Source organism: Ylistrum balloti, unplaced genomic scaffold, assembly GCF_031769215.1.
Source record: "Ylistrum balloti isolate Yb309-2 unplaced genomic scaffold, AGI_CSIRO_Ybal_v1 Utg370538, whole genome shotgun sequence".
Classification (NCBI taxonomy): Eukaryota; Metazoa; Mollusca; class Bivalvia; order Pectinida; family Pectinidae; genus Ylistrum; species Ylistrum balloti.
In genome coordinates, this window is record NW_026782342.1 from 221,730 (window position 1) to 235,490 (window position 13,761).

At 34.7% G+C, this 13,761-nt stretch overlaps 1 protein-coding gene across 3 annotated transcripts in view; it reads left to right on the forward strand.

Annotated features, from left to right (window-relative positions):
* The window catches only part of LOC132555991 (uncharacterized), a 120,053-nt gene extending 108,391 nt beyond the window's left edge, over positions 1-11,662 (forward strand). For all 3 annotated transcript variants that reach the window (XM_060220378.1, XM_060220377.1, XM_060220379.1), the window contains 7 exons: positions 1,262-1,544; positions 2,184-2,248; positions 3,750-3,824; positions 4,442-4,591; positions 4,755-4,852; positions 5,762-5,873; positions 7,271-11,662. In XM_060220378.1, the coding sequence (XP_060076361.1) occupies positions 1,262-1,544; positions 2,184-2,248; positions 3,750-3,824; positions 4,442-4,591; positions 4,755-4,852; positions 5,762-5,873; positions 7,271-7,557 (1,070 nt within the window). In that variant the 3' untranslated portion in view covers positions 7,558-11,662. The remainder of the gene's footprint in view (positions 1-1,261; positions 1,545-2,183; positions 2,249-3,749; positions 3,825-4,441; positions 4,592-4,754; positions 4,853-5,761; positions 5,874-7,270) is intronic.
* Positions 11,663-13,761: the final 2,099 nt, after the last annotated feature.

Genomic DNA, 13,761 nt, shown 5'->3' on the forward strand with positions numbered 1-13,761 from the left:
ATGTAAATGGGAAAACCCATGAAATGTTAGAATTCCGTTTAAATCCATTGCGTGATTTAAAAAATAATTTACCTAGTACAAATTTCTTCCGAGGAATTTTAAAAGCAGAAATGTGTTTCCTTCACAATGTAATGAGTTTCTCTGCTTTTCAGTCGCAGCATACATGGTTCAGATTTACTCTCGAGTTTCGAATGTGTGGTTACGTTGGCCGTAAATGACATTTTGTCTGACTGTTCGTGGCTCAGAACATATTTTTTAAGTTTTACATTGACACCTATTAGGATCCTGATTCCGATCCACCATGACGTCACACAAACATTCTCCTACGACCGAACCCCATCACTGTTTATATGGGGGGTATCCAATGTTTTGACTATACCATGTCCTCGTTTCTGTCAAATGACATATTTCTGTTGCTTTCTGAAATGATCAATCATTTTTGTATAATTTTTAGACAAATTCTTAAGCTTGTGCTTATCACATCACGTTTTAAAGACAGTTCAAACGATCGATCGTATGAAGATAAGGTTTTGTGTTGCCATGACAAATGAACCTGGTAGCAAAACCTATTTAACCCACATTGACACAGCTGATAGTAGGATTGAATTTCAAGATGGTGTCCACTTCTGTTTGGTTTGTGTAGAAATTTCAATCAAACAGACATGGCCGATGTAGAGGTTAGGGATTTTCACCTCAGATTCATTTGGAATAGTCTGAATGGAACTCGTAAATTATACTCATGTCATAATTACACAATAATTTGGAATTTTCTTAAATGATTCTAACCCGCAACTGTCATTTTACATGTGTCTTGTGTCTTTTTACAAGTGTCTTGTTCCATGTGTCTTTTTAAATGTCTTCAGATTCATTCATCTTTATATCTTAATTATACTTTTGTTACTTCCCAAAACGTAGGAAATGCATATCTCAAACTTTCAGAATTTAATAGTTATTCTTCTAAGACACATACAAATGGGAAAATGCATTTACCCTAAAGGTTACGTTATATTTAGCATGAAATAGCTTTGAATCTAGGAAATAATTGTTAGATGTATATACCTCCACCTGATTGTCACCTGCTAAGACTGTTTCATGCTTCACAGTTCAGATATGTACTGGTTGTTAACGAAGACAAATATTATTGGGTCAGACATTAATCTTTTCCTTTAACTGGTCCACTCCAATATGGTAGTAGATTTCAATATGATGTGGTTTAATCTTTCATTTCCTGTCATTATTGCATCACCTTATTTCTATTCAGACTTTGATGGAACAATATGGCCTTCCCCTCAATGTCGATTCCCGGAATTTTTCCATCGCCGGAAATACTGGAGGGATATGTCTGGTCGATTTGTCATAGAGGCTGACGAAGGGCTACAGATATTCCGAGTGAAGGACAAGACTGTGACGTCACCGGATACGGTCGTTTATAGCGAGGGCAGCTACCGGTCGGATATGAAGATGGTTGTTAGATGTATCGATAATGTAGACAGTTCTCGTCGTCACGAGAGAGAGTTTATGGCACACGTGACTGACGACTCCTGGTAAAATATTTTTGCCATTTATGTGTCTCCAGCAACGAATAATTTCATTTGAAATTGAAAGCTCGTAAAAATGCACAAATACACGTATATATACCTTTCATTAAATTCTAGAAATTAATAAGAAATTGAACAAGATTCTTTTTGGACAGAATCTTTGTTTTTAATGAAGTACATAGATGTTAAACGAAAAACAAATACAACAGATCACCGTATTCCTAATCATCATTGCCACGGAAAACTATTGTAATTATTTAATGGTGATTAAAACTGATCAAGTGTAAATAACTTGTAATTAGCTTCAGTGATTACATCAAGCGTGAACTTGATGGACAGGTTCCACACTCTCATAGGGATTATTATCACGTTTTGTCCCAGATCTCAAAGTCAAATCCATGGTGTAACATCCTGATATTGACAGAAATTAGGTGTTTACAAAAGAGTATAAGAAAAAAATCTTTTTGTAAATTCTCCTTTCAACAGGGTTGTTTTTTATTAGCAAGGAAAGATTAACCGTTTGCTTTCAATAATTTTTCATAATTTTCAACAGACTGAGATCTTGTCGAAAATTTCTGTTTACTGTCAAATACATTTTGCTGTAAAGTCATTAATATATGTAACTCTCTGGTTTTATTTTTACAGCGTTTCTGGATATCGATGCTTGCGTTTGGTCAAGCGTGAACGAAAAGTACTGGAATTATATATCAGTAAGTGACTTCCTGATTTCGGATTCCACTTCCGGTTACCATTATCTCCCACTATACATATTTTATGAGAAATTGTTTAGCTTTGTTTATTTGTTTACTTTTAACGGGAATGTTTTTATATCTAAACACACAACTCGCCACGCTATAAGTGCTTACATAAAGGTTCGTACATATCTTGGGAGCAGGTACATACCATGTATATATCAGTGTGGTCAGTGTGTCGGTACACTCATGTAACAAATAGATAAATATTGTGCTAGTGTTTTTGTTGTTGAAAGGTGGTGTTGATATCAAGGTGGTAGTTAAACACATAAAGTAGCGAAGTCTTGTGAATTTGTCCAACAGATTCTAGATGTAAACAATGCAGACAATTGTAATTTTAGACAGGTGTTAGTGATAGAGATATTGTAAACAAGTGTTTGGTAAAGACAGGTAGTAGTTTAGGCAAGTAGTTGTGAAGACAATCATATGGTGTCTCTAGACAGGTGTTTGATAAAGACGTGTGTTTGATAAAGACAGGTAGTAGTTTAGGCAAGTGGTTGTGAAGACAATCATATGGTGCTATAGACAGGTGTTTGGTAAAGACAGGTAGTAGTTTAGGCAAGTAGTTGTGAAGACAATCATATGGTGTCTACAGACAAGTGTTTGATAAAGACAGGTGTTTGAAAGAGACAGATAGTATTTTAGGCAAGTGGTTGTGAAGACAATCATATGGTGCTATAGACAGGTGTTTGTTAAAGACAGGTAGTAGTTTAGGCAAGTAGTTGTGAAGACAATCATATGGTGTCTACAGACAAGTGTTTGATAAAGACAGGTGTTTGAAAGAGACAGATAGTAGTTTAGGCAAGTGGTTGTGAAGACAATCATATGGTGTCTATAGACAAGTGTTTGATAAAGACAGGTGTTTGAAAGAGACAGATAGTAGTTTAGGCAAGTGGTTGTGAAGACAATCGTATGGTGTCTCTAGACAGGTGTATGTGATAGTAAGTGACGCTATTTATAGATTATCATAACTGGAGAAGGAGGCCATTATGACATGTCATTGTTATAGAGAGGAAACAGTTTAAAATTGATAGTATTGAGGCTAGATGGAGTTAAACACAATAGATGTTTTAGACATGCTAGCAATAGTAGACACTATTTGTATATATTTATTAGATAGCTTGTTTCAGTTGATATAGATGCAGATATAGTCAGTTTAAGACATGTCATCTCTGTAGGTAGACGGTAATTATGTGTCTACTTTATAAACATTGTTAAGAGTCCTAGAGGGATATAACATTACATAACGTAGTATTCATCATGTCGCTGTGTCGGTTCTAAATCTTAATAAAAGGGTGTTATTCACATGTGTTTTAATTAAACCTGTAATCTCCGTCTGTCATAAAACTCCCTTTAAAGAAGCAAGAGGTGTTATAATTATCAGCATTGGTGGTATTTCATAATGATTTAAAAATTGTCGTTATGTAAAGTGAACTTGTTAAATCAATATTTCTTAAAGGTACCCAGCTTGGAAGTAGGCACGAGGCGTGTAGCGATTCTAGTTTTGACCACGGCGAGAAACATGTGTTGATACGTGAGTATTCAAATAGATATAACATTGTAAATACAAATGACAGTTTAATTATGTTTTTAAATATGTTTTCCACGAAAAACTCCAGATGTTATTAAACCTTATCATAATTAAATGATTGATATCCAGTTTTATCCAGTTAAGGGGAGGAAACTTCAGTTTGGCCAGGTGTTGCAATGTTATAAATCGGAATCAAAGTCTCTTATGTTCGGTTATGGCTTGCGATTTGTGCCGATAAATTGTCCACTGATATCGATGATTTATTGATTTATCAATTAATTTAATGAATTATATTTACATGATAATCATGTTTCAGTACAGTATATGGCTCTTGCTAATAAATGTTTCATCTATATATCAAATTATGCATGGGGGTTATATCGCATGTTTCGAAATATAGGTACAATCGAATCTCATTATCTCGAACTCGACGGAACCTTGGGAAAACTTCGAGATGATCGAGTGTTCGACTTAAGGGAGTGCGAATGTTTTGTGGGTCCTTAAGTTCGAGATAACGAGATTCGACTGCCAAATGTCAAATGTAATAATTGTATTTCTTCTTTACCCATATCGATGAACATGCTCTGTCAAGCTGATTTCATTCCCTCATTTTTTCACAGCTGCTGGGCTTGAGGCCTCTAGTTGCCCTACGAATGGTGATTTTAGTTTTATGGATAAAACTACAGATTGTACAGGTAGATTCAAGATGGGATGTTCATCTGAAAGTGAAATCGTAGTGGAGAAAAAGTGTCCTTTTAACCGTCAGTCTGGTAAGTCGCATGCGAGCACTGTATTGTTATCTGTTAATTACTATTGTTTCGCGTGGAATCTATATTTGCGTTTATACGCAAGGAGAGTCAAACGCGAATTCAAATAACTCGCGATTATTTGTACAGAAATAATTCTTTTCAATGGTTTTTTTTTCACTTTTAGTGGAATACATGGACTGCTTGTTGGATTTCAAGAAAGATGGCACTCATTATGTTATTGTTCAAAGACCAAAAGATATCTACAAACGTGCAACGTGTTTGGTAAGTATGAGCGGATTGTAATACACACACACACACACACACATATATATATATATATATGTTTCATGGTGGTTTAACTAGTATATGTATATTTACATACATCAACAGAACCGATATAATTTATGCTGGAAAATGACTAGCAATGAAGGTTTTTCTTGTATATAAAATTTCATGTTTGAAAATGGATATCGATGTTGTGTTCTTGTCAGAGTATATACACAATGTACTTGATGATGTCCTGAATTTAACCCATATGACTTTTCTTTCGATCTCCAAGGCTTCAGAATTTAGGCCCTTAGCATCACTGATAGACTTAGAATGAAACAGCTGAATAATGCAGTTTAATTCACTGTCTTGCTCTACTATATCTAAATTATCAAAAGGTGCTATTCACTTTTGTGTCTTTTGTACAATTCTAAAGTGTTCCTAAATGACTTTGTTACCTTAAGAACTTGTTACTAATTATCTTGTTACTTGTTTGTCTTCTTCTCTTCTTGAAATTCGTAAATAAATGATATCCGATGATAAAAGTAAAACTTCAATCGACAAAACCAGTTTCCCAGTCATTTTTGTCCTTGATGCTCGTTAGTTTGTATGTTGGTTCCATTGTACCTTGTTCTCATTTGAGATCGTGCCATTACTTCCTTTGATTAACCTAGGGTTACATGGTGTCAATGAAGAAGACGCTTACCCTTCCGGAACAGCTGGTCTTAATCTCCTTGTACTTTCATTTGTTAATGATTTGTTTAAGTTTTATTGAATTAGTATTGGGATAATGATTTTTGTTGACATGCTGGTATTTATTTATTGTCTATATTTTCGACGTCATAATGTTAACATTTTGATGTCATATCAGTTGAATATCCGTCTAAATATCGTGTGATTTGATAAATATGTATTAATTTGCAGGCTTTCCGTGACACGGAGGGAGGTATCGATGTGAAGGAGGACTCTGAGTGTGGGGACCAGAGAAGTGTGGTTAGAAACAGCGCCATTCACTATGTACTCTTCAAGCCGTCCAGTAAGTCACGTGACTTCCATATATGGTGTAACTTAATCATTTGCATTTTAGATAACGATTTCAGATATTTCTCAAGAATAACTAATGTCGCTTTATCACAGAGCTGGCGTATTGTGTTTTGTCATAAATATCGTCTGACACACGTTTAATTGAACTATGGTGACGTCATAGAATGATAACCTCTTAATGACTTGACATGATTGTCTCGGAAAAAACATTCTGTGGGCGTCGAAAGAAGTATTTCTTATAGGGAGATTTATTTGAGAATGTTTGCTTATTTTGAAGAAATGTGAGTTATATGATGAATAGAATCTTATATTCATTACATTGTTAAATGGAGTTCATTAAATTGTTTGATAGTTTCAAATCGTAACATCCATATTTATGTAAGGTCCTTTATTTTTTTATACTACTAAGTTAAGAGTTTTGATGTGTTAGTTCCAACAGCGGCAATATAGATATATTCCTGTTTGTTAAAATAACTCATCACCTACCCCCTCCCCAATAGGTAATATCACAGCATTACATCATTATTTTTATGTTAGGATGAACAAAATTGTTAATTATAGATAGGACTTCATTGAAAAACATCAAAAAATGATAAACATTACTAGGATGTTAATTTAGTTAAGGGGTTATCGCACCTTTTTAAGGTCTAGCCTTACTGATGATTCAGTCATAACCGTTTCCGGTTCACGTAGAGTCTGTCGCTAATTTTATATTGAAATGTGTTACTTAATTCTATAATACAAGAGATACTGAAATATACATGTGTAAATTATATATAATTGGTGTTATATCTGTCTGGGTCTTGTGCTTGCATTGTAAAGGTTGCCAAAAATAGAGTTCAAAAATATCGATTTTCCCCATTTTCATCAGAATATTGCTTACTCTTCAAACGACGTACTACATTTACGTGCAAAGTGTTGGATTGTTAATTAAATTCTAGCGTTTTGCAGTATGATGACAGCTAGTCAGTTTGTTAGTAGGACTGTAACATAGATAACGGTGGCTGAAGAGGGAAAATTAACCAGCTTAAGTCATAACACAAGGATGCCCCCCCCACCCCTCGATCGTAAATCCAGGATACATAGACATCCTTAAGTACCTTGTCAGCACTATTGTCGCTGGGGAAGCTTGTTAGTCTTCAATTAAATACGAATTTACCATTTTAGAATTCCTTTAATCATTTATTTTCCTTTTTTTCATAGTAATGTTAATTTAATAAATCGACACCAAGCGGTCGAAAAGTAATATATAAATAGGGTGAAAACAATGGGAACTCCAGAAAAATGCACGAGATGATCACATATAAATGATAATTATGATTTTAATTAGCTAGAAATATACAAATATACATTGTGTATATCAAATATATGTTTTCGCTTGTTTTTCAGATGAATGTCCGCGAGTTGTCACCTACACTCCAGCTCCGACCCCATTAAGACCAGATAATGGTAGGGGAAATACCGACCAAACTGACCATGAAAAAGAGCCAATGGGTGACCAAGGTCAGAATAAGGAACACAGTGGGAAAATTATATCTGGAGACTCCGAAAAGAGGCCGTATGACCGCTCTAATGGTGTGATCAATGCGGACAGTGGTGGGGTCAGTCCACGAACTAGTATTTCTCTCATTCTTTGTGTGATCATCGTGACATTGGCGTGTGTATTGCAAAGGTGATAGAAAAAAATCTCTTCTGTGAGAGTGAGAGAAAATGGAAGTGTATAAGAGGATGGAAGAAAAAGAAACAATGCGTAAGAGTGAGAGAATAAAAATAGTGACTGATGTTTATACGTTACCGAGAAGTGCTCAACAATTTGGAAGACTAAGATTAATCTTCGATGATGAATGGCGATGAAGGGGCCCATATACGTACGGCTAACAGGGTAATGCCACGCTTAGAGATCCACAGACTATTTGTGTGGCTTGAAAGACGATCCTTTGTTGCTCCATTATCTTGCCAATTACACAATGATCACGTGACACGATGGAGAACTTCATCACAGAACGTGCGTGTCAAGGTCATAATATGCTTGTCATTATCACGTGATCGTGTCAGCCTCGTGAAATAACTTTCGAATGTGACGGAACACAGGATTACGATTCACACGAAACGGCTCGACCACAGGATTTCGTCAAATGTCAATTCGACAAGGCTAGGGCTATGTCATCGTCAGGATCACTACAAATTGAAAGTGGTTTCCATGGAGATTCCTCACGTAGATCAAGTGGTGAAATCATCACTGAATTCTCAACACGGGAATACTGATACTGTTTCGTTTCTTTGTGTTGGATTTCTGAGGCCAGCCTTATTGAACGGCGGACTTATTTTGTCGGTATCAGCAGTACAGAAACTGACTGTTATATTGTCACTGTCACCACACACTGGAACTGAGATATGGTGTTATTCGACCGTAAGTAAAAGGTCTAAAGGTCAATTTCCAAACGGCATTCATGAGAATCAGAAAAAAGGCTAACACTGAATACACATTCGTGACCTCCAGAAAAATACGCCGTTTAATTAAGGGATGAATACAGAGACATTCCGAGTTTCCGAGCATGGAAACCATTTTGAACGCCACCTTTTAAAGGGAGGTAATCTTGCCTACGATTTGTAGCTGCAATATTGTGATATATTATTAATGATATATATGATCATTACGTTTAGTCCCTGTAAGAATGACTTAGCTTGTTGAATATATCGTATTTTACGTGTGGTGCTATGTGTTGGTGTGATCTCAGATCGATGTTATATCGTTTATTTCTCAGAAATAACTTAGTTCGGACTTCAGCGACTGAAAACGTCTTTTTAAATTAATGTAAAATTTAAAGCTAATTGATTTTTCGTTAATTCTGTTTGAAAAAGTAGCTTTTATTCCGAAACATTTTGTTTGATAGCGAAGTAATAAAAACATTAAAAAATGTTTAAAATTAGACATCATTATCAGGAGAGCCAGCCCGAACTTTATTGATGAGAAATTGGATCCAAGAATAGTATTTGAGCTTGTGTTTTATTAGTATTAAGGCACTGTTACTAACCATACTTTAAAGAATATTGTGGATTTATTTTATTTAACACTCATATATCTGAACAACAGTATTTGTAACTGACACCAAAGATAGTCTAAAATGAATTATCTCGAGCAAAGAAATTAGCAACTCTTAAAGAACTATATGTAGTATCTGTTAACGGTATTCTAAAGCCAGACTTGTTCAATGTGTTGTTTATGTTTAGCTTAATTGTTTTAGGGAATACGCATTAATTTACTCGACATGTTGGTAAACATCAATTTAGTTTGTTCTTCTGGATTTTCTCTTCCTACTGCAGAGTGAACGTGTTTTGTGAATTATTTCAGTTAACATGATACAAAAGTCAGGATTTTCATCTACCACAGCAAATTAAATGTCTTTTGGCTGTCAAATCTCGCCTGTTAGTACACATATTGAACTCACCATTAATATCATATATATTGAACTGGTTGTTTATGTTTTGTGCCAAAGTTTACAATGTAGACTACTCTAGTAACAATTGGGTTTTAATTTGTTTGGCGTTTCATGTGTTTGTCTTAATTGAATGCGTTTGCATTCGTCGTTGTTGATATCTGTTTTTTTCTCACCAGAATTCCTGCTAATTTGACGGTAGTAGCTACCTGTGTGTATAATACTCCACAAGCATACTGAGATTGGTTTTGTTTTGTGATAAATCGATTTCATTCTGTTTTTGAAACATGAATATCTTTTTCATTTCAAAATTATATCGAGGCTTATACGTTTTTGTTAATTTCAATAAAATGTTGAATATTATTTTCAGTTATCCCAATTAACCTCAAAATGTGGACACAGATTTGTTGTTGAAAGGGCAAATGACAATTACATTTATCATGTGATTCTACAATGTCATTCATTTTCACAAAAAATCCTTTATTAGTATTTACCAACATCTTACACCTGAGCTGTCACCAACGATTTGACAGGTCTACATAATTTTATGTCAGCGTATGTTTTTGTTATTTACATTAAATTGGAAAACGATCGTGTAGAGGGACATGTTTGATTTTAGAATGTTCATCGTGACTATTATTGCTGTTATTTCTTACGGTCCACATCAGAAGTCACGATGCGTGGCTTTCAGAATAAATGAATTGTCCCGGATGTAGGATGACACCTATAAGGACCTGTGTATATCTGTGTGAGTTAATGAATGGCTCTCTCAGACTTGTATCTGCTTGTCCCAGACTTTGACGACAGTGTGATATATAAACTTTAATGAGTCCTTCGCTTGTACGTAATAAACTGTAAATAAACATTCAATAAATCTATATTATATATACTTAACAGTGAAACTGATAAACGAATTTCTTGTGTAATTGACAGGTGGAGTGATGTGTACTGTATATAGAACTGACGCAATGATAACACCGGTGGAGTGCTTACTCGGTTGCCTATTCCAGGTTTTTTCTCATTGCCCATTTTACTTTAGATATTTTTTCTCAAAATTTTCATGAAGTAAAACAGAAATAACTTCCTGTGAATACACTGTACAATCATTGTTTCAGTTAAAAGTATTATTTTCTGTGTTATTTATTAAAAAACAACAAATTGTAACATGTTATAAACTAGCTTTAAACTACGCCGGTGATACGCAAGTGTTTAATTTTTATTATTTTATCCATTACTGAATGCTCGAAATCTAAGATTGGTTTTGATTTGACATGATAATTCTGCTAAATTGTGTTAAAAGTGTTTTAAATGATTTCATCAATGGATTCACTAATTAGATGACATACGGTCTTAATAACTTTGATGTTGTCGCTGTTTATCGCTTCAGATCACCATCAATTCCAAAACGCATCAAATTTTCGCCATAATTGATTAACAGCGTATGCTTTTAGTATCATGATTCTTGATTGTGTTTTGTCAAATTTTATTAATTTTATCGCAATTTACTGAAATGGAAACATATTTCAAAGAGACCTGTGTTAACTTCAGTTCGGAACTACTTTTCATTTTAAAGTTACAATGACACTTATCACGACTATTTATTTGGGTGTTAATGTGTTTATTATTTTTATTTTTTTATTATTCAGTTTTAAAATTTACTTTGATATTGTTTGATTTGCAGTTACATCTTCAAGTAATTTATCATTATATATTTCTTGTTTAAACACTTTTATCTTGTCTCGACATTTCGGCAAACGCAATAATTCTTGCCTCGACAATTCGAGATAATTATATATCTTGTATCGACAGTACTTATCTCGACAGTTTGAGATAAGTATTACTTCTTGTCTCGACAGTTAGAGATAAGTAATACTTCTTATCTCGACAGTTAGAGCTAAGCAATACTTCTTATCTCGACAGTTCTAGATAAATAATACTTCTTCTCTAGATAGCTTGAGATAAGTAATACTGCAAAAGATAGGGTTTTCGATAAGATCTTTATTCGACTTTTTCGAGGGTGAAATAAAATCGCTAAAATATTGATGAATTGAATATTGATTTGAAAAAGAAGCAATAAGCGTTTAAAAATAAAATATTAGTAGAAATACACCCGTCCAAAATATGCTGTTTTTAGCTTCAAGCTTTTTATACAAACGCGAAAATTTGAAAAATCGAGAAAAACCTATTTTGCAGTAATAATTTGTTGAGTACTTTTTGTGAATGTTGCCTGGGATGTCCATAATCTTACATGATAGGATATACGCCACTTAGCTGCGTCTCTTAACGATTTATCTAACGGCGTTTACGAGATGCTCGAACGTCCAGAAATAAACATTTGTTTATTGTTAGAAGAGACAGACAGACAGACAGACAGACAGACAGAGAGAGAGAGGTGTGATTTCTATGAAGACTGATAGATGGTTATGGCGTGATGCCGTGTGTAACATGTACGCAATATAACTATGAGAGTTACAGAGTTGTGTACATTCTAAAAACACAGCCCTTTACTATGGTGTTGAGTGGAGCATAGCCGTCATCAGGCGCAAAGATTACCCTAGGTTTGTAAATAAGATTAAATCTATGTATTATGAAGACAATTGTTGAAGTTGTCTGCCGAAATTGATGTGAAAATAAAAAAAACGAATGATTTTTACAACATTTATGTGTCTTTAGTTATCTTTACATAGCTCATATGACGTATTGCGATCCGCCGTTGGTCCGTCGTCTTCCGTCGTGGTCCGTCGTTGTGGTCCGTCGTGGCCCATCGTTGTGGTACGTCGACTTCCGTCGTGGTCCGTCGTTGTGGTCCGTCGACTTCCGTCGTGGTCCGTCGTTGTGGTCCGTCGACTTCCGTCGTGGTCCGTCGTGGTCCGTCGTTGTGGCCCGTCGACTTCCGTCGCGGTCCGTTATCATTACTTTAAGTTGAACTTACTAAACAAAAATATTGATGGAAAGTTTGTACAATTTGTAATAAATGTTCATAGCAAAGTCGGAACATTTCTTCTAATTAGTCATTTTCAGAGTGGTCAACTGGCTAGCATTGATATCGATTAAAACATTTTATTTTGAAAATTATTACATCAAAGGTCTTGATTGACAAAGTTAATAAGATTCATTATTTCTAGAAACATATTACGCATTCCGTATACTAGTCATGTAAAGAATCAAACTAATGTCACATTTTCAATGTAACGACTAGGATGGAGATAGAGCCACCACATTCACAAGGAAAACGTTTATAATTGTGTATAAAAGTATTAAAGGGATGTAATCCAATGTACTAAGATATCTTCTCAAATAATGCTGATGTGAGGCGTTTTTCAATTGGATAATATTTATGATATAATCCCCGATATGCTCATAATTTCTGATGCTAGCCAAAACGTGGCGGCCATCTTAGTGGTTGAAGCAGATGTTGGACATCGATATTGAAGATATCTATTATAACGACAGGCTAAAATGTGTCATCGGAATGTGAAATGAAGAGTACAGTAATGTCTGTGTGATATATCATTCCAATTCGCCCTTTTTCTCCGCCGTTAGTGAGTTTAATGGTAATGTCAGAATGTCGATAAAGACGACAGCCGTTAGGTGATATTTTCAATCCTGGAATCAACATCAGCTGATCACATCACAACTAAATGAAATCATGTCACGTGCTATTGTTTTCTATCTTTATTTGAGAACTTAATAAACAATGATACATAAATCGCAATCTCCATTTGAAAGCAACGTACTGACAACTTGGGATGAGTTTCTCGGTAATGATCTCTTGTCCCCGCGATGTCTGTTGTTTTATTCATACACTACGTTAATGAATGAAAACTTTTATCATTCTGAGACAGACATAACGATGTTTAAGTAAGTACACCAGGATCATTATAAACAACAAGTTAGACAGACAATCTACCCCGAAACAGTTAAGCCTTCTCAAACCCTTCGACCTATATACTTTTACAAATCTAATGACAGCTTGACTGGAAAGTGGGCGAAGCTTCAACGTCATCAATAGTTGAAAGGGGTATTTTGATTGGCTAAGAACAATGAGGAACCCTTTCGAACAAAATTGTGCAATTCTTAGTTTTGTTGAATTTCGTTGACATTGCGATAATTATAGTATCAATTTATTTTAGAATAGGGGGATGTCGGTTTGATTTGTATGTATACACTGGAGACAGGATCATGAATTTTGTCGTTTTAACACTCGAATACGTCCCATGTTAAAAACCAAAATCCTTGATCTAATCTCTAGTATATACATTAAAATAGCAAACTATCAGATAAATGTTGGGTTTTATTCTAGATCACTGATATATAAGGTAGGGATAGAGTCTTAAGTACTAATTTATACGGTAGGGACAGTCTTAAGTACTAATATATAAGGTAGGGACAGTCTAAAGTACTAATATATAAGGTAGGGATAGAGTCTAAAGTACTAATATA